We start from the raw sequence: 26,994 nt of genomic DNA, 5'->3' as shown, positions 1-26,994 counted from the left end.
AAAACCTCGTTGAGGAAAAACCCTTGTTCTGAGTTAGTCGAGTGGGCCAAGCAATTTATTGCATATAACGGTGCATCTGCACCCGCTTCATATGTCACGTGATGTAACCTGACGACACTGACAAACACTGTACTGATAAGATCACGAAAGCGTCACAACTTGCACTCTGCCGCATTTAGTGAAACGAAAGCGTCGTTCTCATAAGCATTGCTACAACTGCCTACCTTTTGTCGTCATTTGTGTCATCGATGTCTGCCTTCAGCTAATCCCTCACTGACCTCCTGCTTCTGTTCATAGCGGTGAGTTGTTGCTGCTTTTCCTCGCCTGGTCTTGCTGTCGGTTTAAATTTGTCCCGCTCCTTCTGTTTCGTCTCAACAGGTCACAAAGTGCACACACACATGGTGTGTTGTCAGTGTGTTTTCTCGCCCGTAAGCCGTCAAACGTGCGGCCATTTTGTCATTGTGTTTCATAACTATGGTTAAAGGTGGTCGTCTACATGTTTGCTTTTTTTCAGTAATCGTATGGTTAGATTTCGATACAAAATTATGTCGAAGGTGAATGACGTACCTTGTAGTCTTTCTGTGATAGTAGTAGTCCAGTGGACGATACCTTCCGCCTGTGGTTTGACCTCGTTTCTCTCACTGCCTGACAAGGCGAGAGAGAGAGCGCGCACTGAGACAGCCATCCAGTAGAATGTATGTCCGTGCTCTGACCGAGATAATTGACTCAATGAAGTTGTTTTTTTGGGTTTTTTTGGAGGCCCGGCGCCGTCCTACCCTGGCTGCGGGACACCAGGACGACACCACATCGATCCAAGGATAATTGTACGGCCATATTATCGTGGGAGCGTAGACAGCCGATTTTCTCCCCACGCCAAGTTGGCTGCTGTCTTCCGTCTTCGGTGGTTGAGGTTCTTACTCAGGGTTGCCTCCTCCCCAAGAGTAGCTGCCTTGCTGGGCTGTCGAGTCCACTCTACCCGGGTTTGACGTCGAAGTTTTCCTTCTCGTAGCCTTTGCCTTTCCCAAGGCGCACACAAGGCAGTGCGGGTTTTGAAATCGGAGTTGTCCTTCTCCTAGATGAGCGACCATCCAAGGTTAACGAGCCCCATCTGCCCGAAGCAGAGCTCTGGTTTTAAGGCGCCAGTGACCCGCCTGCATCCCTTCTCCTGTTAGTCGAAGACAGGGCCCGCCACGTGAAGGCCAGGAGCTGGATTTGACTGTCAGAGGTGTTTGGAGACACGAAGCCATTTGGAGCATTTCTTGGCGCTTATCTCTACTTCCACCCCGGCATAACAGTCCTTGGGCCCCGACTCAATGAAGTGATATCGTGTGATTTGGAGCAAATGAAACTTTTCTCCTTAAAGGTCCTTGTCTACATTTTTATACCGAAATCGCCATTTGACCATTAAAATGCAGAGTCTATTCTACAAATATCAACAATACACCCCCTTTCGATCAGGAAAGACGAAGCCAGTGTAGCCGTTTGAAAATTCATTGTAGTATTCCAGCGTAGTAGCTACTCATAGTAGGATGTCCTTATTTGGAAAATGCCAAGCGCAAAACTCCTCTCAAATCCCGTGCATTTCGTGCGTTTAAAAAAAAAGCGTGGACAGCGCTCCAATGTCAAACTGTTGCGGCACTTGTTTGGGCGTGGCTATAAGCATAGTGACATGAATTTGATTGGTCAGTATTTTTAGGCAAAGCACATGTTCTCAGCAAACAGAAAACAAAATATTGGAAGCGTGAGTCACGCTACCCAAAAATAAAATCTTTTTTTTACATATATTTTTTTTCTATAACTTTTTTCCCCATGGTTCAAAGTCATTAATTAATTTTTAAGCCACCAAGCTGAAATGCAATACCGAAGTCCGGGCTTCGTCGAAGATTACTTGACCAAAATTTCAACCAATTTGGTTGAAAAATGAGGGCGTGACAGTGCCGCCTCAACTTTCACGAAAAGCCGGATATGACGTCATCAAAGACATTTATCAAACAAATGAAAAAAACGTTCGGGGATATCATACCCAGGAACTCTCATGTCAAATTTCATAAAGATCGGTCCAGTAGTTTGGTCTGAATCGCTCTACACGCACGCACGCACGCACACACGCACGCACACACGCACACACATACACCACGACCCTCGTTTCGATTCCCCCTCGATGTTAAAATATTTAGTCAAAACTTGACTAAATATAAAAATGAAAACAACAATGCAAATAACAAAACGACTTATCAGAGAAGATGGCGATGCGCAAAAGCATGAAAGGTACGGGCGGTTTTAATTCAGATGTTTTCCTTAACGCTTTTGATTTTGTTAATCTCTCGTTAACAGAAGAGAAGATTAAATAAGTCCATAAGGATGCGATGCCGGAAGAACAACAATGCTTGTGATAACTATCAAGTGGTAAACGAGAGTCTGAAATCGTCTGCAGGAAAACTGATGTCCGGTTTTACAACTTTAGGTGTTTGTATTTTTAATATTCATGCCTTTCTGGTGTTTTACCTGATCTACTGGATTTTTATTTTCAGTGTATAACCAGAACGGAAATAGTTTAAAGGCCAACATCCAAAAGAATTTTTCTCCTGGAGCGACCTAAACTTGAACCCGTCGCTATTCTTGCATGTCTGTTTACTTCGTGCTGCACGCAAAAATTGAGCGACTTCCTTGCCGCGTGGATTGACGAAGCTATTTTATTCTCGTGACTGAAAACACTGCAGTGCGTGCAGTTTTTGACGAGCCGTGGTCTCGGCTCGAAAGCTGTTTGTGGAGGCTGCGTGCTATAATTAGCTGACCTGCTGCGCGAGCAGTCACTGCAGAGTTTTGAGATAACTTTGTAACACGTTTTATTTTATGCTCCTCAAGAATACAACTTTGGGCAACGTGCCACGTAAAACTACACGCAACAAGGATTCAGTAGGTACCAAACATGCCTTGGTCAGAATGTAAATTAATCTTTATAAAGAAGTAGGCTACTTCAAACGACAGCCACAGCCACGGTTGGGTTCACGGCATCAAACCGATGCGACTCTCCGTCATATCATACACGTAATCAATCAAATAGATGACTAATAAACATGTAAACTACATGTATACGTCTATCGTCGGACATAAGAAAGTGGAGCTTCCCCCGGGCCTGTGCATGTGTTGTTCGTTGTGCGTGTGTAAATGTACACAACAAACTGACCACAAAACTGAGACAGACTTCTTTCGCTTCAGTCTTGCAGAATTTAAAGACGAATACAGGTAGAGCGTGCATTATACTAACTGTTTGGTAAAAGTATCAAACGTTTCTTTTTATAAATAAGTGGCAGGCTTACAGGAATACAAAGAGGCGCAAGTTGAAAGTAATGGATATATCTCTGGAAGATGCCATCAGTCCAAGTTGTCAAATGAAATCAAAGATGACAGAAACAGAAGTTTTCCATACAAATGTTGGTGTTTCAAAGGAAGTTTGCATTCTTTCAGATAATGATATAGACGAGGTGGCTGTTTGTTATGAAGTTTCAACAAGCCAACATTCAAATGATTTTACTTCATCTACAGATTTTTTTTAAATTCAGCACTTCATAACTGTCATTATGAACTTGGAATCAGAGAGAGACCGTCTTTCCATTGTCATTCATGCCATAGATTTTTGTTTCAGAATCAATGTTTCACATGGCGTTCACAAGAGAGCATGCGAAGTTTCCGACAGTCTTTAGGATTTGTAAAAAAGGCCGTGTTTTGCTGTACATGCAAAAACTACCTGTCAAAAGGGAAAGTGCCTAACAGATTGCAACAACATTCCTATTTTAAGCTCAGCCACACGCCGACATGGAAGTTCAATGGTACTTTCAAACTTTTTCTTCTCTTCGTCGTATTTAATTTCTTTCTATTTCATAAGTCGAGTGCATATGATTTCGGCTCGTGTTCATCGTGAGATGGACTTAGTTTCTTGTATTCTGTGGGTTCGACAGATTGACTAAATGTTGTAATTTCGCCTTACGCGACTTGTTCTCTCTCTGTTGGCAGCGTGTAATGCAGCTGGTTAGAAATTAGAGTTTTATTTTGCAAAGTGTGTACCAAAAGTTTGTCATGAGCTGCTTTAGGTTTGGGGTGTGGGTTGGTTTGATATTTCCTCCTTGCAGATCAAATCTGTATTCATTTTTGATGTTGTGTCTTATTTTGTGAAAGGAAACATGCAGACTGACTGAACGCATATATATAATTATGTAACTCATAAACACATGGGTGTAGTTATGTTCAAGAACACACACACACACACACACACACACACACACACACACACACACACACACACACACATACACTCACACACTCACACACACACACATACACACACACACACACACACATACACACACACACACACACACACACACACAACTGTGTAGATGTATCGTAAACCTGATATATTACTCAAACAAAATTGAAGTTCACGAAGAAATCGTTTTATTTCTGTGTCATTCAACATCTAGTTTGAATCAGACAAATTGAAACTGGTACAAATATTCAATAATGTTGCGATGTGGAAATGGACACGATATCGGAAAAGATAGACAACGGCAAGATCATTCAAGTATGTACATGCTTGTTGATGTCTACTTAGGCGATGCTCAGAACACTAGTTAGATCTTCCCAGATTAAAAAATGACGATGATCTGTAAACAAACCAGGACAAGGAAAGAAAGACAAAACGTATTTGAAAACAAATCATACTATACAGATTGACAAACTGAAACTTCGAACTCTGTTGATATTTCACGGGAGATGAGGTATGGTGCAAACGTATATAATTATACTGACTACATTTTGTTACGTACTCATCAACAACAAAAACCGATATAACCAAAGGCACACACACACACACACACACACACACACACACACACACACACACACACACACACACTCACACACACACACACACTCACTCACACACACACACACACACACACACACACACACACACACACTTTGCTGGTTTGCTGATGTCACAGGAAACGAATGAACAGTAGAAAGCGTGATAAATTCCTGGCCAGAAATCAGTTACAAAGACCTGAAAGTCTGCTGAATGGAACTGGTTAATGTACACATTTGAACTGCTGTCAAAATTACTATGTAATACGATATTCGGGTTTTAAAATTGGTCGCACATTACAACCAATAATGATGTTTTTTGCTTCGGCATTGTAGCAATGTTCACTATTTACTAACAAAATAATGACGAAATAAACACAAAACCAAATCAGTGAGGCAGAGGGGACAAAAAGCCGAGCGGGTGTGTGTGTGTGCGTGTGTGTGTGTGAGCTAGTGTGTGCCTGTGTGTGTGTGTGTGAGTGTGTGTGTGTGTGTGTGTGTGTGTGCCAGTGTGTGTATGTGTGTGTGTGTGCGTGTGTGTAGAGCGATTGAGACCAAACTACTGGACCGATCTGTCGAACCCACAGAATACAACTGCACGCACTGCAGTGTTTTCAGTCACGAGAATAAAACAGCTTCGTCAATCCACGCGGCAAGGAAGTCGCACAATTTTTGCGTGCAGCACGAAGTAAACAGACATGCAAGAATATCGACGGGTTCAAGTTTAGGTCGCTCCAGGAGAAAAATTCTTTTGGATGTTGGCCTTTAAGATCTGTAGAATTACAGAGCGTTTGTTTAAAGGGTGGGATCTCATGCCCCTTGTTGCATGAGCGAAATTTAGCCTGAGAATCAAGTATCACTGTATTTCTTGTTTATTTTCAATATATTATGTGAATGAGTTAAATTAACGAGTGCGGAAGATGATGTTTGTCTCCCTAAGTATGTTTTTCTTACGTCTGTCTGTCTATGTCTGGACAGCATAATTAACTGAAAACTGCTGATTCTTTTTTCAAATGGATAATTATACTGTATAAACTTTTGAAAGTATTAGCTTGTGTCGTTTGATCAGATCTGTGACGAGTCGATTTGATGATTTAGTTTTAAATGTCAAGCAAAGTTGAGGCGTCACTGTGTCGACCACATTTTTAAGCCATTTCTTCGAATGTTTACCAAGTGTTTTTGACTTGGCCAGGACAACTGGCGCTGTGATTGCCTTGATCGAACACTTGGCTTGCTCGTCTTACTTTCCGCCATTGGTAAAAGGGGCGTAACTCCCCCACATCCCACAACACATGTTCGAGAGTTATTGTCTGAAAACGGTGCTTAATTATCACGTGGCTGTGTTGTTGCTGGCTGTAATAGCTGTAAAATATATCAAAGAGAAAAACAAATTATATTTGGAGAATATCAAATAAAAAATATTTTAACCAAATGTTTTATCCCTCTTTTTTCAGTGCAAGCAATGGCGACTGCGTCACTTTCGGTAGAGGCCGATGAAATGGAGTGCAGTGTTTGTCACGAACACTTCAAGGAACCCAAGGTTCTTCCCTGCGGTCACGTGCTGTGCCGCCATTGTCTGTTGACATGGTTACAGTCACAAGCCGAGGCGCTGTGTCCGCTCTGTCGCTGTTATATCAAAGAAGAGAAAGACGAAAAAAGTGGGAAAAGTCTAGCAGACATTGCAGACAGTTTCCTGACAGACAGGGCAATGGCGGCGCTGGTAGAGGCCCACCGTCTTCTGTCCGAGCAGCACGTTTGTTGTGTCTGTGTCAACGTGGCCGCCGTCTCCATGTGCATGGACTGTGGAGACAAGTTCTGCCAGCAGTGCACGACGCTACACACGAGACAGTCGGCAACCAAACTGCACAGCGTGGAACAGCTGACTTCCCTGACGGAGGAAAAAACGGCTGCCAACCATCGCCGAGCATGCGCAGTCCATCCTGACAAACTTACGGAAGTGTTCTGTCCCCCGCACGGCGTGTCCGTTTGCTGGCGTTGTGCAGCGACCGTTCACCGTCAGTGCCCGGATGTGAAAGATCTGGAGGAAAGAGTCGCGGAGGCCCGGAGAACACTCAGAGAGCTTAAGACAATCCTGACTGCCCGAGAGACAGAGGTGGGGCGAGACATCACACGTTTGGATCAGCAGCTGATAGACATAGACAAGCTCACACAGGCTGCCATTGCTGATCTAGCGGCGACCTTTGACCGCATTGAGGCAGCCGTGAAGGCAAGTCGCCGTCGTCTGAACGACCTGATTGTCAAGACGAGCTCTGACGAGAAGCGGATGGTGAGTGACGCCAAGAACATCCGGTTAGGTCAACGAGGGAAGCTCACGTTTCACAAACGTTTGGTGACACGATCCGAAGCAACCGTAACTCGAGATGACGTCACCGACATGACCCCTGAGATGAAGACGCTTGTCAAGGACCTTGACCGCAGAATCTCCTTGCAGGCCAAAGTCAAGGTCGCGTCAGGAATTCAGTTTGTGATCAACCCGGAAGAGTTAGCCCATATAGAGAAAGCAATGTCGGAACTGGTAAAAGTGAAAGTCATTTCTGCCGATGATGGCGCTACTGCAAGGGTACGGAACATGTTTTTTTTACATTTGTCCTTTTTTTTGTGCGTGTTCACTTTTTACTAATGTTCTGTATCGACCTGAATCTACAGTTCACGTTTGAAACGAGATTTAATCATTGTTAAGTTACCACAATTCCCTACAATATAATTCATGTGACTTTGCAGGCCTTTTGTTTCCATGACAACCACGGGAAGAACATCTTGCTGAGTGACGACCAGCAGACAGCAGAGTATCGGGGCGATCTCGGTGGTGGAGGTATCGTCATGTCACGTGACCCCATGGAGGTCAACAAGCTGTATGAGGTAACACACACACACACTAACACGCACACACACACGCACGCACGCACAAACATACTCACACACATACACACACACTCTCTCTCTCTCACCCTCTCTCTCTCTCTCTCTCTCTCTTTCTCTCTCTTTCTCTCTCTTTCTCTCTCTCTCTCTGTCTCTCTCTCTCTATTTACACCCCCGGTATAGTGGTGTGTATAGGATTCGGTCGATGTGTTTGTTTGTTTGTGTGTTTGTGTTCGCATATAGATCTCAAGAATGAACGGATCGATCGTCACCAAACTTGGTGAACAGGTTCTATACATTCCTGAGACGGTCCTTACAAAAATTGGGACCAGTCAAACACACGGTTAGGGAGTTATTGGTGGATTAAGATTCTACAAGGACTTATAGAGGGACATATTAATGGTCAAAGGGAAATAACCTTCTCAGTTGATGGCAGTGAGAATGTTCAGGACGGGGGTGTTTTTCCTACCTCGGAGGAATTTCTTGTTTGTTTAGGTATGTTATCTATTTATTCAGTAAACTTTATAATTGAGTTTTTTTGCCCGTGAACATGTTCGAAGGTCCAAATAACGAAAAGAGATACAGATGAAGGGTGGTCACTAGCGGTGGGAGTGGTGACGTCATCACCTGACAGCCTGACAGTGCCTGGCAAGGCCTGGAGCTGGGAGAGTGCTGTGGTTGTCTATGGTGATCACTTCTTCGACTATGGTAATAAGGTGAGATTCTTTCATTGTCATTCGTGTGTGTGTGTGTGTGTGTGTGTGTGTGTGTGTGTGTGTGTGGGAGTATGTGTGTGTGTGTGTGTGTGTGTGTGAGTATGTGTGTGTGTGTGTGTGTGTGTGTGAGTATGTGTGTGTGTGTGTGTGTGTGTGTGTGAGTATGTGTGTGTGTGCGTGTGTGTGTGCGTGAGTGTGTGTGTGTGTGTGTGTGTGTGTGTGTGTGTGAGCGTGCGGGGGTGCGGGTGCGCGTGCGTCCTCACTAACAAATGACAGTGAAAACAATGCACCTACAATTCAGTAGCAATGAAAATAGGCCTATGTGTGGTTTCAGACCAGCACTGGCATAGGACAGACCTTGTGGAACTTACAAGCAGACAACCGTGTTGGAGTGAGCGTTGACAGCTACAGACGTCTCCATCTCCACGTCAACGGTGATGACCAGGGAGTTGTCCCCTGTCGGTCACTGCCTGACCAGTGCTGGGCCATGTTGGAGTTGAATCGTGCGAACATAGAGGTGAGTTGTCGAAAAGGGAGTCCGTTTCATCATGTGACGTGTGGTGGTTATCTGTTTAATTAGATGTGATCATGTATGAATAAAAACAAATTTAAAAATTAAAATATTGTGCGGCGGAACGTCAGGGCTTCCCTTGCTTCTGCTGCCCAAAAAGAAAAAGCTTGCAATATGATGTGAAGTTGCTCTGAGTAAGAATGTAACTGAAACACTGATGTATTTTTTAGTTTTCTCAGCTGATTTTCTGACTAAGAATGCAGTAAACTATTCATTTCTTCCTCAGTTTTCTCCGCCAATTTCCTGAGTAAGAATGAAGCTGAAATACTCATGTATATTTCTTTGTTTTTGTAGCCGATTTTCTGAGTATAACTGCAACAGAAAGAATGTAATGTCTTTGTTTTCTCGTGCGATTATCTCAGTAAGAATGCGGCTTAGGAACTCACATATTGTTTTGTTTTCTCAGCCAATTTTCAAAGTAAGAATACCGGAAAAAGCCTTTGATATTTCTTAGTTTTCTCAGCCGTTTGTCTGAGTAAGAATTCAGCTTACACACTCATATATTTCTTTGTTTTCTCAGCCGTTTGTCTGAGTAGGAATACAGCTTAAAAACTCATACACATCCTTGTTTTCTCAGCCGTTTGTCTGAGTAGGAATACAACTTACAAACTCATATACTTCTTTGTTTTCTCAGCCGTTTGTCTGAGTAGGAATACAGCTTACAAACTCATATACTTCTTTGTTTTCTCAGCCGTTTGTCTGAGTAAGAATACAGCTTAAAACTCATATACTTCTTCGTCTTCTCAGCCGTTTGTCTGAGTAAAATTACAGCTTACAAACTCATATACTTCTGTGTTTTCTCAGCCGTTTGTCTGAGTAGGAATTTACAGCTTTAAAACTCATATACTTCTTTGTTTTCTCAGCCATTTGTCTGAGTAAGAATACAGCTTAAACATTCATATATATACTTCTTCGTTTTCTCAGCCGTTTGTCTGAGTAAAATTACAGCTTACAAACTCATATATTTCTTTGTTTTCTCAGCCGTTCGTCTGAGTAGGAATACAGCTGAAAGACGCATATATTTTTGTGTTTTCTCAGCCATTTTTTATATTTAGTCAAGTTTTGACTAAATATTTTAACATCGAGGGGGAATCGAAACGAGGGTCGTGGTGTATGTGTGTGTGTGTGTGCGTGTGTGCGTGTGTGTGTGTGTGTAGAGCGATTCAGACTAAACTACTGGACCGATCTTTATGAAATTTGACATGAGAGTTCCTGGGTATGAAATCCCCGAACGTTTTTTTCATTTTTTTGATAAATGTCTTTGATGACGTCATATCCGGCTTTTTGTGAAAGTTGAGGCGGCACTGTCACGCCCTCATTTTTCAACCAAATTGGTTGAAATTTTGGTCAAGTAATCTTCGACGAAGCCCGGGGTTCGGTATTGCATTTCAGCTTGGTGGCTTAAAAATTAATTAATGACTTTGGTCATTAAAAATCTGAAAATTGTAAAAAAAAAAAAAATTTATAAAACGATCCAAATTTACGTTTATCTTATTCTCCATCATTTGCTGATTCCAAAAACATATAAATATGTTATATTCGGATTAAAAACAAGCTCTGAAAATTAAATATATAAAAATTATTATCAAAATTAAATTGTCCAAATCAATTTAAAAACACTTTCATCTTATTCCTTGTCGGTTCCTGATTCCAAAAACATATAGATATGATATGTTTGGATTAAAAATACGCTCAGAAAGTTAAAACAAAGAGAGGTACAGAAAAGCGTGCTATCCTTCTTAGCGCAACTACTACCCCGCTCTTCTTGTCAATTTCACTGCCTTTGCCATGAGCGGTGGACTGACGATGCTACGAGTATACGGTCTTGCTGAAAAATTACATTGCGTTCACTTTCATTCTGTGAGTTCCACAGCTACTTGACTAAATATTGTATTTTCGCCTTACGCGACTTGTTCCTATCTTCACAGATTACCACCCTTCCAGTGCCCAACTTGTCAAAGAGGGCGCTTTCTACGCAACATTACACCAAAGAGGTTGCTCCTTGCTGATAGCTGTCTTGGAGTGGAGTGCTGAAAATAATAAGATAAATAGAAAGTGTAAGATTCAGGATAGCGAAAATTGTCGGTTGAAAATGGTTGATGTGAGCATGTCAAACAGATATTTATGAACGTTTGTAAAACCACGGACGATTCTCTGCCAAGGTTGTTTTGGTATAACACAATTTGTTGAATATTGCCCATCGGCCCTTTTTAAACGTGGTCGTCTACATTTTTGCTTTTTTTCAATAATCTTATGGTTAGATTTTGCTAAAAAGTTATGTCAGATGATGAATGAACCATGGGGTAAACATTTGTAGAAAGAGAAAAGAAAGAAGTAAAAATATATGTTGTATAGATTGTGTATGAAACTAACCCGTATTTCCTGTAGTGCGATAAGCTAAAATACATTAGAACATCAACATGTCAGCACATTTCTCGGGAAAAGTTCAGTTACAAAAGGGTTTTAATGTGAAAGCACGCACAAAATGACATATTTTCTGCAATTTTTTTTTTTTTTGTTTGTTTGTTTTTTTGTATTTGCCAAGCACATCATCGTGGGGCTTTTAATCCATAACATGCATCCGTCTACAATGTATCTTCATTCATCCTTCAACATGTATAATAAATATGTAAATGGCAAGTATACAAGACATACAACATTAGGACCTAACCGACAGACGGACATGTAATATACCGACAATACTGATAAAAAAGGGAGAGAGAGAGAGAGAGAGAGAGAGAGAGAGAGAGAGGGGGGGTAACAGGGTGACAGACAGGTAAGAGGATAAGTGAATTTTCTGCAATTGTTGGTTTAATTGGTTCTCAGCCACTGCAACCAACAAAACGTAATCATCAAACAATATATATATTGGGCTACACGAAGTCGTCTTTATTTTAATTGGTGTGACACTGAATATCGCACAAGTGCTGTAGCCCCGATGTCTCATGCGGTCATTGTCAAACTATGAATAGGGAAAACGAGATACAGCTACATTGTTAGATTGTGTACGTAGAGACAAATTAAAAGTCTTCTTTAAGAACATGCCAGACACATAGGCCCTATATGCGCTGTTAATTATTGTTACTACAAGCGAAATACTCATTCTCAATAACTACGAGTATTACATAACCTGTTTGTGTAGAGCGATTCTTAGAAAACTACTGGACCGATCTGCATGAAACTTTTCTTCCATATGATAAACGAAGACGGTGTTGTTCTTTTTCATGTTTCGATAATATTGTCATAGTAGACTCCATATTCGGCTTTTAGTAAAAGTTGAGGTGACACTGTGACAACTTCATTTTCCATCTAAATTTATTGAACATTAGACCATGCAGGCAATCTGTGACTCAATCTGGACTATGGGATTGTATTTCAGCTTGGAAGCTTACACATTTATCAATAAGTTTGCTGAATAAAGTTGTCATTCGAATTAAATTACTCAAAGAGTTAAAACCGATTGCATTGTATGCTGTATCTTTTTGTCTGTGCTCATAATGAAAGAAAATCGTGAACATATGCCAATCGGGAACTTCATTGACATGCTCCATCTCGGTGCATATATCAATCAATCAATCAATGAGTCTTATATCGCGCATATTCCGTGGGTACAGTTCTAGGCGCTCTGCAGTGATGCCGTGTGAGATGAAATTTTATACGGCCAGTAGATTGCAGCCATTTCGGCGCATATTTACCTTTCACGGCCTTATTCCAAGTGACACGGGTATGGGTAGACAATTATTAACTGTGCCTAAGCAATTTTGCCAGGAAAGACCCTTTTGTCAATCGTGGGATCTTTAACGTGCACACCCAATGTAGTGTACACGGGGGGAGGTTCGGACACCGACGAGAGTCTGCACACAAAGTTGACTCTGTGAAATAAATTTCCGCCGAACCTGGGATCGAACTCACGCTGACAGCGGCCAACTGAATACAAATCCAGCGCGCTACCAACTGAGCTATATCCCCGTCTCGGTGATGACTGGTTGGCTCACATAAGTGTAGCCTATGCGATGCTAACTTTTGTCTGTCTGTGCGTGCGTGCGTGCGTGCGTATGTATGTATGTATGTATGTCTGTGGTAGAAATTTTAACATTTGAAGACGTCACAACATTTGAAGACGTCACATTATGACGTAAGAGGGTTAGACGTCACGCGAAGGAATTACTGAAAGTCTCGGTCATTGTTATTTTGAGCGGCCCGAGACTAGTTTTTTCTTCGAAATCGGCCATTCAGATCTAGATCTAGTGTCTCGCTTTCTTGCACAGTGTCACCTATGCCGCTTACTGTGTGTGTGTGTGTGTGTGTGTGTGTGTGTGTGTGTGTATGTGTGACGAAGTGATTGAGTTTGTGTTACTGTTTGTCGATTTCTTACATGAGCCTTGAAGACTTCGCCTCTTGTTTTCATTGTTGATGTTTTAGTTTCAGACCAAACGATTGCCTTATGTTTTGATATCGCTTCATACGACTTTTTTGTATTGCTTTACATCATATACCTACTCGTGTTGTTTCTCTGGTCGGAAAATAGTCTAAATACCACACCTTTCATCCTGCCTTCCTGGGATTGTTTAGAATAAAATACGCTGTGTTTCGCACAGAATGACTAGACCATAAATTATTTCCTGTTTTCGTTTGTTTGTGAGTAACTGTCTTGTTTACCTGGTAAACTATGTCTTGATAAAATCAACTCCCTGACTTCTTGCTGTGGTGAGTGGATGAATTATTTCTTCAAATACCAACCAGTGACTTTAGCAACATTAATTCATAACAAAATCAGACCGTGCATAGAGAGCCCCATGGCAGTTCGTGTATGGTATGTTTGCAAGTGGAGGGATGGTGTTAGCATGTCAAAGCGGTTTCAGATTTGAAGTGGTGAGCGGTAGTGTTTACAGGGGAAGAAGTGTGCCTTTAAATGGTTAATTGCCCCACGTTCACAGAACCGACAAAAGTGACACTGTGCACCGGTTGGCCTAGTGGTAAGGCGTCCGCCCCGTGATCGGGAGGTCGTGGGTTCGAACCCCGGCCGGGTCATACCTAAGACTTTAAAATTGGCAATCTAGTGGCTGCTCCGCCTGGCGTCTGGCATTATGGGGCTAGTGCTAGGACTGGTTGGTCCGGTGTCAGAATAATGTGACTGGGTGAGACATGAAGCCTGTGCTGCGACTTCTGTCTTGTGTGTGGCGCACGTTATATGTCAAAGCAGCACCGCCCTGATATGGCCCTTCGTGGTCGGCTGGGCGTTAAGCAAACAAACAAACAAACACTGTGCACAAAGCTGTCTATTTAATCCCACAGTCTGGTACGGGCTGGCAAAGGCACAATATGATAAGTGGGAGTGTACCTGTCGTGTCCATACCAAACAGTTCAATGTTGAATGAGTGCAAAGAAGGAGGTAAATACGGGTTACTCGTTACCCCGTAAGTTCTTGTCGGGTGATTTCGGTTTCATTCAGCAAAACGTTGATTGTGAACAACAGGCTCATGAATCAATTAACTTGTTTTATTAAACCGTAAAGCTTGTCAAGTGTTTGCTGTTGTATTGTGGGAATGAGTATACCGAGACTTCATCTTATGACTATTGTTGCTGCTCAACGAACTTACACACACACACACACACACACACACAACACACAACACACAACACACACACACACACACACACATGCCTACACACACACACACACACACACACACACACACACACACACAGGGCATGCACGCCGCGCACGCGCACACACACAAGCACACACCTACATACACACACACACACACACACACACACACACACACACACACAGGGCACGCACGCGCACACACACAAGCGCACACTCATATACATACACATATGCGAGACCTAAAAAAAGGGAAACCCAAACAAACACTCACACATACACAAACTCACACACGTACACAGACAAACACATAGGGCCTCTCAATGTCTATCTCTTATTATCTTTCTCTATTTCTCTTTCTCTATTTTTTTTTCTTTCGTTCATGTGCCTGTGCCTACCCTCAGGTAGTCGAGTGCACCATGACATCGATTGCATATCAAGGTCCATCTTCACCCGTCACCCCTGTCACGTGACGTAACCTGGGAGACACTAGGGAGATTTAAAAAACGAAACGTCGGGACGTTTCGTTTTGAAGTTGTGGTAAACGTCATCATTTCGGGGGTCTCTCGCTGGAAAGGTGAAGGTCAACCGAAACGGAACGTGGAACGTCAAAACGCAGTCACGTTTTCCACCCCCAAAAAACGAACAATATTTCGTCAACTTTTGTGAGTATTTTTGCACACTAACAGTTTTATTTGTTGGCCATTTTATGCATTGCTAGATTCATCAACCCTTTCACAGTCTTTCAGCGCTGAGAATGTGTTCATTGGAGGTAGACAACTGTTGTGAACTGAAATATTTTGAAGGGTGCTGATCCTGGTACATTTATCCAACTTCATGGTGAGAAAGCAAATGGCGAAGCAGAAGTAGGTCATCGCATCGAATTTTTATTCTGGCTTCGTATGTGATTTTGTATAAACAAAGTCTGTGTGATTTATTTGGACTGAAAATAATCAAAGTATGCCCGATTCTGGACCACCTCCTAGGGGTTTTTTTCCATTCTGATCGAGGACAGACGTGACAAGTACAAAACAACCCCTAGTTGGGGAAAGGCTTCTAAATCGGCACAGGCGTGTGCACAGGGCCGTTTTCTGAGAATGGGGAATACTCAGGGTATAATTGCCTACATGGTTCGGTAGAGCTCTTTGCCATAGGCTGTTACCAGTTGTAAAAATTGAGATGCGTGAAATGGATAAAAAAAATAATGAGTTCGAATGAGTAAATCTTGGAATTCAACATGAATGATCTAATTTTTGTGAAATACAATTGATGATGAGCAGGTGCATGAATTGAAAAATGTGAAGCTCTTGTGTGTGCAATGCGAGTATGTCAATCCTTTATTGACTCGTGGAGTTGAAATTATGCCATGCCCAGTCAGCGGATCATATCCTGCCATGCCCGGCCTTTCATTCCGAAACGAAACGTGAATACATCTAAATCTTGTCTGCGGCCTATGCCGTCTCGTTTCACGTTCCCTTTCGCGGGGTGACTCATTCACCAAACGAAACGAGCTGCAAAACGAAACGTGCTGTCTTTTAAATCTCCCTAGTGACTAGAACACGGCAGTGTCACAACACGTACTGAGCCGTCTCAGCGAAGCGACAACAACTTAACACACAAGCATCGCTAAAACCGTCTTCACTTCAGTCGTCACCTGTCGTCACCTGTGTCATCGCTGTCTGCCTTCACCTCTGACCTCCTGCTGTCCATAGCCGTGAGTTGTTGCTGCTTTTACTCGCCTGGTCTTGCTGTCGGTTTTGCCCCTCGATCCCTCTAGCGTTTCGTCTCAACAGGTCACACAAAGATGGTTTGTTGTCAGTGTTTTTCTCGCCCATAAGCTGTCGAAAATGAGGACATTGTTTGTCATTGCGTTTCATATGATGCAGGATAATCGTTGTGATTGCTTCAAATCGCACGATATCAATTCATTGTGTCAATTATCTCGGTCAGAGTTCTGTGTTAAATTGTCACATGGTGACGTGTCAACTTGTCAAGGGGAAGCAGCGATACTAATCTTTGCTGCCGAATGAAGAGTTGCCTCCCTTGTACCAGTTAAACAAATACCAGCTCCTCTGCAGGCTGGTCTTTGCACACACACACACACACACACACACACACACACACTAACTCTGATAAATGTGTGTGTGTTGATAATACAAAAATGTGGGTGATTTAAATTCAGTGGTGTCCTTTTTCGTCTTTTTTTTTTTTAAATCGCCCGTTTACAAAAACGAAATTAAAATAAGCAATACGCTGCAGTAAGAACAACAATACAATTCATTCAAATACACGAACTGTCAAGCGGTAAGCGAGTGTGACATCTTCTGCAGGAAAACTTTTGTCCGGATTTACAAAGTAGGTTAATGTTAGACACTGTTCTGGTACCGGATTTTTATTTTCAGTGTATAATCCGAACGGAAATAATTCAAGATCGTTAGAATTACAGAGCGTTAGTTTTTAAAGGGTGTGCTCTGATGCTTGTTGAATGAGCGAGGTTTGGACTGAGCATCAAGTGCCACTGTATTTCCTGATTTTTACAGTAAACATTTGGCTGAATGAGTTAACGAGGGCGGGTGATAATGTTTGTCTCCCTAGGTACACTGAGCCCAAAACAAAAAGTTAAGGATATTTTTTCAGTGGTATACCCCAGATGTTAAACAGCAATTTTTGGGTCAGAAATATACGTGTATTTGAAGATCAGTCTTTCCTCTGCTTAAAAATGTGTTTCTTGAATCTGAGCAATATTTGGGTAGGACGTCACATGTCCGTGACCACGCCTACCTTAAACAAGAAGGGCAAAGCCCATACGACTCACATGCTTTACACATTTTTCCTACCAAAATACATGTGACCTTGACCCAAGGTCAAGGTCATGCAACACAAAGCTGTTAATTCAAGACATAGGAAGTACAATGGTGCTTATTGGCTCTTTCTACCATGAGATATGGTCACTTTTAGTGGTTCACTACCTTATTTTGGTCACATTTCATAAGGGTCAAAGTGACCTTGACCTTGATCATATGTGACCAAATGTGTCTCATGATGAAAGCATAACATGTGCCCCACATAATTTTTAAGTTTGAAACAGTTATCTTCCATAGTTCAGGGTCAAGGTCACTTCAAAATATGTATACAATCCAACTTTGAAGAGCTCCTGTGACCTTGACCTTGAAGCAAGGTAAACCAAACTGGTATCAAAAGATGGGGCTTACTTTGCCCTATATATCATATATAGGTGAGGTATTCAATCTCAAAAACTTCAGAGAAAATGGGAAAAATGTGAAAAATAGCTGTTTTTTAGGCAACATTTATGGCCCCTGCGACCTTGACCTTGAAGCAAGGTCAAGATGCTATGTATGTTTTTTGGGGCCTTGTCATCATACACCATCTTGCCAAATTTGGTACTGATAGACTGAATAGTGTCCAAGAAATATCCAACGTTAAAGTTTTCCGGACGGACGGACGGACGTCCGGACGGACGGACGGACGGACGGACGACTCGGGTGAGTACATAGACTCACTTTTGCTTCGCATGTGAGTCAAAAATGGCGTTTTTTGACGGCATGATTCACCTTCAACCGTTGAAATGGTGACTTAAACTGAATAATATTTTGCATTTTTTACACCAAAATGTTTGTTTGGTGTCTTACCTAACAAGTCATACAAATTTCTGACCCAAAAACTGCTGTTTAACATCTGGGGCCGGGTATACCACTGAAAAAATATCCTTAACTTTTTTGGCTCAGTGTATGTTTGTTCGTCCCGTCTGTCTATCAGGCATGGGAATTGAAAATTGTAAAACAGGCTGAACTTTTGTTAGGAATAACGAAGTCGACCGCGCGAAGCGCCTAAGCCTTACTAGGGGGGTCCGGGGGCATGCCCCTCCCGGAATTTTGTTTCCTCAAAGAACCCAAATGGTGCAATTTGGTGTCATCTTAGCTCCAAGTTTGCCATTAAATTCAGTGTTTAGAACCATATTTGCCTCCCCCACTTGTTTTTCGGCGATAACTTCTGCTTTTTCGGCGGAACGAAAAACAAATTCGGCGGATATGTACCTTTCGGCGGAAAATTCCCATGCCTGGTCTATGTCTGGAAAGCATTATCAACTCAAAACTGCTCAAAAAACTTATTTTTGTTCTCAACAAGTTATACACATTTGTGAGAGCATTAGCTTGTGTCGTTTTATCAGGTCTGTGATAGGTCTACTTGATGATTTTGTTTTTTTGAATTTCAAGCAAATGTGAGGCTTCACTGTGTCGATCGCATTGTATTCAGTTTGAATTATCTTATTACGTTTTTTTGTACTCATCCCGGAATACAAGTGGTTGCCTTGATCACACACTTTAACTGACTTTGCCGTCTTTTTTTCGCATTTGGTTCAAGGGAGGAAACTCTCCTACAGTCCATACAAAGATGGAGAGGTATTTCTGGATAACGTTTGTTATGTGGCTGTGTTATCGCTGGCTAGAATACCTGTGCAAAAATCAAAACGAAAAAGTTCTTTCCAAAGAATATCATATATATGGAATGTTTTTTCATTATATTTAGTCAAGTTTTGACTAAATATTCATCGAGGGGGAATCGAAACGAGGGTCGTGGTGTATGTGCGTGTGTGTGTGTGTGTGTCTGTGTGTGTGTCTGTGTGTGTGTGTGTGTGTGTGTGTGTGTGTGTGTAGAGCGATTCAGACTAAACTACTGGACCGATCTTTATGAAATTTGACATGAGAGTTCCTGGGTATGAAATCCCCGAACACTTTTTTCATTTTTTTGATAAATGTCTTTGATGACGTCATATCCGGCTTTTCGTGAAAGTTGAGGCGGCACTGTCACGCTCTCATTTTTCAACCAAATTGGTTGAAATTTTGGTCAAGTAATCTTCGACGAAGCCCGGACTTCGGTATTGCATTTCAGCTTGGTGGCTTAAAAATTAATTAATGACTTTGGTCATTACAAATCGGAAAATTGTAAAAAAAAATAAAAATTTATAAAACGATCCAAATTTACGTTTATCTTATTCTCCATCATTTGCTGATTCCAAAAACATATAAATATGTTATATTCGGATTAAAAACAACATCCCCATCAGTTACAGCAACGATGAGATCGAAAAGAAAGTGGTCCAGATGGGTTGTAAACCTCAATCCAAACTAATGATGGAAAAGGACAGGGATGAGAGGGGGGGACTAACAAGATGGCTCACGGGGAGAAGATTTGTCTATATCCAAATCCCTGACCAGCCCCTCCCCACCAAGATAAACATTGGCTCGGCGACAGCTTCTCTGTACCACAGAGAACAAAAATTCTCTCCAGAACACACCACTTGTTCTCGATGCCTCGTCAAGGGGCATTACGCTTCCTCGTGCCCCGAGGAAGTTGTCTGCAAGACCTGCCGTCGTACCGGCCACAAGAGTGGCCACCCCTCCTGCTCCCTCCTACGTGACGTCAGGGAGGCTCAGGCACCTGCTTCGGAGCAGCTCCCCGCGGAAGTGTCCCCGTCTGAAGACTCTGCTGAAGACGGTGCCAGCGCGGCAGCGACCCAGTTCTCTACCCCTGAAACACCATCGTCTCGTCCCGCGCGTGCAATCAAGCAGTCGAAACTTGCCTTTCACAGGTCCCAGTCCTGCCCGAGAGAAAAGCGCCCGCTTAGCTCCCCTGTGGACAACAATGCAGCCAAGGCTGCTAGACGGGATGACCTACCCCTTGGCCCGACTACATCATCTCTCGAGGAGCAGTGTGACGTTGCAGCCGAGATCACCTAGCCCCTGGCTGGCGCCAACTGGACGGATTTTGGAGGAAACGACCTGGCTACGCTCTATGGACTCTGATTTTTGAATACGACTCGACTGAAATCAATGTTGATATGTCATCATGGATGATTTAAAGATAACAAGTATTAATATTCATGGACTGAGAAATACGACAAAGAGGAAAACTTTTTTTCGATATTTAAAGAAACTATCGTACGATATCATTTGTGTGCAGGAATCATATGTACATGAAACCGATATTACAGTTTGGGAAAAAGAATGGGGAGGTCAAATGTTTTATTGTTGTGGTACAAAACACAGCATGGGACAAATCATTTTTATTAAAAAGAGTTTTCAGTATCCTGTGACGTGTATTTATCGAAATAGCAGGATTTTGACGGTACGAATTTCTCTGCAGAATGAGGACGTTTGTATCTCGAATGTATATGCTCCAACGATTGGTAAAGACAAATATCATTTTTTTGAAAAGTTGGAAAAGCACATTCAGTCGCTGAATATGTTGAACTACATAGTGTGTGGAGATTTTAACTGCGTAATTGATAATGAAGAAGACATTATTAGTGGAGAAAAACATAATGTGGGGGATGTTAATCGCTTTAAAAAGTTCTTGGAAAATAGTGAGTTAAATGATATGTGGAGGTTATTCTGGCCACAGGAAAGGGAATTTACGTGGTCAAGAAGAAATCCATTCATTGCTCGCAGATTGGATTACATTTTTGTTTCCGACTCTGTGCTAAATAATATTAGAGACTGTAATATATGTTCCGTTGCACAATCCGACCATAGGTCGGTTAACATAACATATAAATTATGTTCATTTCAGCGTGGTCCATCATATTGGAAATTTAATGATAGTTTGTTAAAGGATCATATCTTTGTTGATGAATTGAATTTGATGTTGGAAGAATTTGAGATACAAGATGAAATAAGGGATGATCACGTAAAATGGGACTTGTGTAAGATTAAAATAAGAGAATTTTGTATTCGGTACAGTAAGGAAAAAAATAGATGTAAGTTTAATAGACATGGGGAATTGTTGGAAAATTTGAATAGGATTGACAAAGCCCTTGTTTTAGATCAAGATAATAACGAATTGTTGATGGAAAAAGATAAAGTAAAAGCTGAACTGGAAATTTATTCAATACAGGAAGCTAAGGGAGCCCAAACTAGGTCCCGAATTAAATTTATTGAAGAAGGAGAAAAAAATACAAAGTATTTTCTCAATATGGAAAAAACACACTCGAACGCGAAAATTATGGATCGTCTTGCTAAAGCAGATGGTCAGGTGATAACAAATCAGGATGATATTTTGACTGAACAAGTCCAGTTTTTTAGAAGGAGATACGAAAAAAATATTGAGTTTGATGAAAACTTAGTTGGACATTTTTGGGATGGTGTTGAAGTTCCACAATTAACAGAACAGCAGAAGACTGGAATTGATAGTCCGATCACTTTAACAGAATTGTCGACATCCTTAAAAATATGAAAAACGGTTCCTCCCCTGGATGTGATGGTATTACAACCTCCTTTATGAAGTTCTTCTGGTGTAAAATAAAATACATGGTATTGAATACCTTTAATGTGTCCTTTTTAAAGGGAGAATTGACCTCCACACAAAAACGGGCAATAATGGTAATAATTAATAAGGGTAAACAGTTCCTGAGGGACGACTTGAATAATTGGCGATCAATTTCATTATTAAACACTGATTATAAAATATTGGCGAAGACTCTTTCAGTTCGCCTATCTAAAGTTATTTTAGATATTATTGGTGAAGATCAGTATGGTTTTTTGAAGGGTCGAACCATTAGTTCAGCGATCCGGCAAATAGACGATTTAGTGTCGTATGTAAACGAATATAATAAACCTGGGTTCCTTGTAGCACTGGACTATAAAGCTGCATTTGACACGATTTCCAAAGAGTATATTGTGTATGCATTTAAACGATTTAATTTTGGTGCCGTCTTTGTAAGATGGGTAGAGATTCTATTGTATAAATCGGAAAGTTGTATCAATTTTATGGGCTGGTTATCGGAATGTATTGAATTGAACGCAGGTATCAGACAGGGCTGTTCTTTTTCACCGATGGCCTTCATCCTTGCATTAGAATTGTTGGCCTTGAAAATTCGAAATGATGGTTCAATTAAGGGTCTGCCTCTGCCAAAAGAAACTAATGATAATTATGATATGTTCTTTAAGATATTATTATATGCTGATGATGTGACCCTATTTCTGAACGATATGGATGAGTTAAAAAAACGCATTAACCCTTGTTACCTATTTTTCCAAATTCTCTGGTTTGGCAATGAATAGACAAAAAACTGAAATCATGGCCTTGGGCAGTAATAAATATGGTAATGAAAATGAGTGCGGGTTAAGGTGGACTACAAAAGTGAAGATTTTGGGAATTTATTTCAGTAGCTCCTCATCGGTCTCTGAGATTGAAGATTAAGAAAACTGGACAAGCCGTATTGAAAATATACGACGCAACATTGTAAAATGGTTTAAACGAAATTGTAGTATCATGGGGAAAATATGCATAGTGAAATCTCTTCTGTTATCGCAGATTATTTATCCGTTGCAAGCACTGGTAATACCCGAAAAGGTATTGACTGAGATAAATACTATGTTTTACAGATTTATTTGGAAAAAACGATTTTCAAACACTAAGGCATTTGAGAAAGTTAAAAGAAAAGTGATGTGTCAAGAGTTTCCTGATGGGGGTTTAAAAATGATTGATGTCATTGATATGCAGTCCTCTTGTTTGTTGTCCTGGGCGGCAAATTTATTGAACGAAAAGCAGGAAAGATGGAAACAGATACCGATACATATGTTTTCGAAGCTTGGTGAAAGGTTGTGTTGCTTCCAATCTAACACCACGGTAAAAAAGTTTAAAGGATTTGGATTAATTAAAAATGTATTTTGGAAACAAGTTTTAATTTGTTGGTTGAAAAATAAGGACATGATTCAGAGAGCAGTAGGTGGAGACATGTTATTAAGTGATACGTGTTTATGGAACAGCAAGGATATAATCTATTGCGGCCAAACCCTGTTTTTTAGCGACTGGATTAAAGCAGGCGTTTGTCGAGTAAAGGATGTATATGTTGGTAATGAGATTGTGCCCTTTAATATTATGCAGCAGAAGGTTGGATGTAAGCCCACAAGATTCTTTGAATATAGGGTGATTTGTACAGCAGTTAAAGCAGCAACACTACGCTCTGCAAATGGAAATGTATGTGGATTCAACGATTTAAAGAACCTGAGTAAGCCTTGTCAATTTCGCAAATTAATTATAAAGGAAAAATATGTGGAGCCGGTTGTAGTTAAATTTTGGGAACATAAATTTGATTTCAGGCCGGGAAAAGAGCAATGGTTAATGGTAAACAAAGTAACCACTGAAACAAGATTGCGAATGTTGCATTGGAAAATATTGCACAATATTTACCCCACAAATATTTTATTGTATAAAATAGGCATTTCCGCGAGTAATTGCTGTACTTACTGTGAGAACGAAATTGATTATATTGAACATTTGTTTTTATTTTTGCCCGATAATTATGTCCATTTGGAAATGCGTTGAGGATAAAGTGAATTGTAAATATAATATGATTATCAAAATTACCGTAAAGGAAGTTTTCTTGGGCGTATTTGAAAATTCACAAAGTTCCAAGGCACTAATAAGTTATGTGAATTATTTGATAGTGATAGCCAAAATGTGTGTTGGTATTTATAGATATGGCTCCCCTCTGGATATTGTATGCATTTTTGAGAGGGAATTGTTATATAGAAAAGTTGCTTAAAATACATTTAGATATAGTAATGTTAATGTTATAGTAAAAACATTACTTAAAAAAAATAAAAATAAAAATCAATGAAGAAGGATGCTCCCCGCCAACAACAACAAAAAACAAAAACAAAAAAAAGGCAAAAAAGAAAGGGTTGAAGCAGCCTGCATGCAACTGAGATTTAAAAAAAAAAAAGAAAAAAAAAAAAAAAAAAAGCTCTGAAAATTAAATATATAAAAATTATTATCAAAATTAAATTGTCGAAATCAATTTAAAAACACTTTCATCTTATTCCTTGTCGGTTCCTGATTCCAAAAACATATAGATATGATATGTTTGGATTAAAAACACGCTCAGAAAGTTAAAACAAAGAGAGGTACAGAAAAGCGTGCTATCCTTCTTAGCGCAACTACAACCCCGCTCTTCTTGTCAATTTCACTGCTTTTGCCATGAGCGGTGGACTGACGATGCTACGAGTATACGGTCTTGCTAAAAAAAATGGCATTGCATTCAGTTTCATTCTGTGAGTTCGACAGCTACTTGACTAAATGTTGTATTTTCGCCTTACGCGACTTGTTTCAACTTATTGCTTTCTCCTTGTCTTATTCAGTGCAAGCAATGGCGACTGCGTCACTTCCGATGGAGCCCGATGAAATGGAGTGCAGTGTTTGTCACGAGCATTTCAAGGAACCCAAGGTTCTTCCCTGCGGTCACATGCTGTGCCGCCATTGTCTGTTGTCATGGTTACAGTCACAAGCCGAGGCGCTGTGTCCGCTCTGTCGCTGTCCTATCAAAGAAAAGCCGAAATACGGAAAAGGCGGGAAAAGTGTGGCAGACATTGCAGACAGTTTTGTGACAGACAGGGCAATGGCGGCGCTGGTAGAGGCCCACCGTCTTCTGTCCGAGCAGCACGTGTGTTGTGTCTGTGACAACGTGACCGCCGTCTCCATGTGCATGGACTGTGGAGACATGTTTTGCCAGCAGTGTTCTAATGTCCACAAGAAACAGTCGTTGTCCAAACATCACGCCGTGGAACAGCTGAGTTCTCTGACGGAGGAAAAACTGGCCGCCAACCATCGCCGAGCATGCGCAGTCCACTCCGACAAACTTCCGGAAGTGTTCTGTCCCTCGCACGGCGTGTCCGTCTGCCTGCGTTGTGCCACGACCGTTCACCGTCAGTGCCCGGATGTGAAAGATATGGAGGAGAGAGTGAGGGAGGCAAGAGATACGCTTCATGAGCTGACGGCCATCCTGACTGCCCGAGAGACAGAGGTGGGGCGAGACATCACACGTTTGGATCAGCAGCTGACAGACATAGACAAGCATACACAGGCCGCCATTGCTGAGCTAGCAGCGACCTTTGACCGCATTGAGGCAGCCGTGAAGGCACGTCGCCGTCGTCTGAACGACCTGATTGTCAAGACGAGCTCGGACGAGAAGCGGTTGGTAAGTGACGCCAAGAATATCCAGTTAGGTCAACGAGGGAAGCTGACGTCACACAAACGTTTGGTGGCACGATCCGAAGCTATAGTAAGTCGCGATGACGTCACGGATATGACCCCTGAGATGGAGACGCTAGTCAAGGACCTTGACCGCAGCATCACCTTGCAGGCTAATGTCAAGGTCGCGTCAGGAATAAAGTTGGTGATCGATTCCAAAGAGTTGACCCGGATAGAGAAAGCATTGTCAGAACTTGGAAAGGTGAATGTCATGTATGCCGATAATGACGCTACTGCAAGGGTAAGAATGATATGTTTTATTTATGTTCACCTTCTTTTCCTCCCTTTTCTAATCCTCCTCCCCCACCACCTTCTCATTAGTTTTTCCTTATTTTTTTAAAATCTTAAACTGTTTACCACATGTCCTGCAAATTGAGAAAATAAAGAATCTTAGATTTATATAATGTGCTTTTTTTTTTATTGGTACCTGTCCTTATAATGTGCTTTCCTAAGTACCGTGGTAAATTAAAATGTGCATACTTTTCAGTTTTCCGATTCCTTTTTTGGGGTAATTATGAACACGATATCGTGCGGGAGAAAAACTTTGCAAAGACTGGAAAATTGCGTTGTGTTTTTAATGTTTTAATTATTCGTGAGCCGGCAACGGCCAGGGAGAGCTCCTCCAGTCAGCCTTCTCGACCGGCAAGCTCACAGATCAAAGGCAATGTTGTATCAGAAAATCACGATAGTTACTGAATGCTGTCATGAGACAACGTTTCTAAAGAAAATTGTGTTTTATGTTTAATGTTTTAAATATTTGTGACCAGGCAACGACAAAGGCCTCCAGGCGGCCACCTGGACGAACAAGACCACAAACCAAGGTCAGTGTTAATTCGGAATTACCCTATAGTTACCGATGTCATTTGTTGTCAATGAGTTCACGCGATTTTTGTCCTGAATCATTGTTTGCATGCTCAGACTGTTAGAAAGAGGACTGGGCATAATGATGCTTGAATTGTGGCATTATTTTGCAACTGGCAGGTTTATTTTACGACGAAATGCGGCTGGCTCATTATTGCTTTTACCGCAAGCGTGGTAAGTTATTTCACAAGCGTCAAGATTAACAGGATCTACGCCGGACTATTACGTTGTGCTGAGTATTGGAAAAGACTTCATCCCTTCTGCTTTCCAACTTCATTGAAAGTATTATTCATATAGCTAAAAAAAAAAAAAAAATTAAATAAATCCTTTGCCTTGCCGTACAATGTCAGGCACGGAGCACTCTCCAACACAATTATATAATGATGTAGTGCAGGCCATTTAGTCTTCACTGCAGTTTCAGAATCATCAACTTAGTCCTA

At 41.4% G+C, this 26,994-nt stretch overlaps 4 protein-coding genes across 4 annotated transcripts in view; all 4 read left to right on the top strand.

The window, feature by feature from the left end:
- Positions 1-26,994, top strand: part of LOC138947475 (zinc finger HIT domain-containing protein 2-like) — a 227,274-nt gene that overhangs the window by 110,758 nt on the left and 89,522 nt on the right. The gene's annotated exons all lie outside the window — the stretch shown is intronic.
- On the top strand, positions 175-12,079 carry LOC138947473 (E3 ubiquitin-protein ligase TRIM33-like). The gene is made up of 6 exons (XM_070318951.1): positions 175-299; positions 6,318-7,444; positions 7,606-7,743; positions 8,304-8,459; positions 8,794-8,976; positions 10,959-12,079. Exons 2-6 carry the CDS (start codon positions 6,326-6,328, stop codon positions 11,037-11,039), a joined length of 1,677 nt encoding a protein of 558 aa, XP_070175052.1. The 5' UTR covers positions 175-299; positions 6,318-6,325; the 3' UTR covers positions 11,040-12,079.
- LOC138946755 (uncharacterized) overlaps positions 16,200-26,994 on the top strand; it is a 30,702-nt gene continuing 19,907 nt past the window's right edge. The window contains exons 1-3 of the mRNA XM_070318159.1: positions 16,200-16,355; positions 24,811-25,934; positions 26,461-26,514. Coding sequence (XP_070174260.1) covers positions 24,813-25,934; positions 26,461-26,514 — 1,176 coding nt within the window. The 5' untranslated portion in view covers positions 16,200-16,355; positions 24,811-24,812. The remainder of the gene's footprint in view (positions 16,356-24,810; positions 25,935-26,460; positions 26,515-26,994) is intronic.
- The window catches only part of LOC138946754 (uncharacterized), a 35,219-nt gene continuing 33,037 nt past the window's right edge, over positions 24,813-26,994 (top strand). Inside the window, exons 1-2 of the mRNA XM_070318158.1 lie at positions 24,813-25,934; positions 26,461-26,514. Coding sequence (XP_070174259.1) covers positions 24,813-25,934; positions 26,461-26,514 — 1,176 coding nt within the window. The remainder of the gene's footprint in view (positions 25,935-26,460; positions 26,515-26,994) is intronic.

This window comes from Littorina saxatilis, linkage group LG14, assembly GCF_037325665.1.
Source record: "Littorina saxatilis isolate snail1 linkage group LG14, US_GU_Lsax_2.0, whole genome shotgun sequence".
In the NCBI taxonomy this organism is placed as follows: domain Eukaryota; kingdom Metazoa; phylum Mollusca; class Gastropoda; order Littorinimorpha; family Littorinidae; genus Littorina; species Littorina saxatilis.
Note: the sequence above shows the minus strand (reverse complement) of the source record. Positions and strands in the feature narration are given on the sequence as shown.

Coding starts and splice junctions, on each gene's coding strand:
- LOC138947473 (XM_070318951.1), top strand. CDS start 6,326: ATGGCGACTGCGTCACTTTCGGTAGAGGCCGATGAAATGGAGTGCAGT. Junction 7,445..7,605: donor ATGATGGCGCTACTGCAAGG/GTACGGAACATG, acceptor GTGACTTTGCAG/GCCTTTTGTTTCCATGACAA. Junction 8,460..8,793: donor TCTTCGACTATGGTAATAAG/GTGAGATTCTTT, acceptor GTGTGGTTTCAG/ACCAGCACTGGCATAGGACA.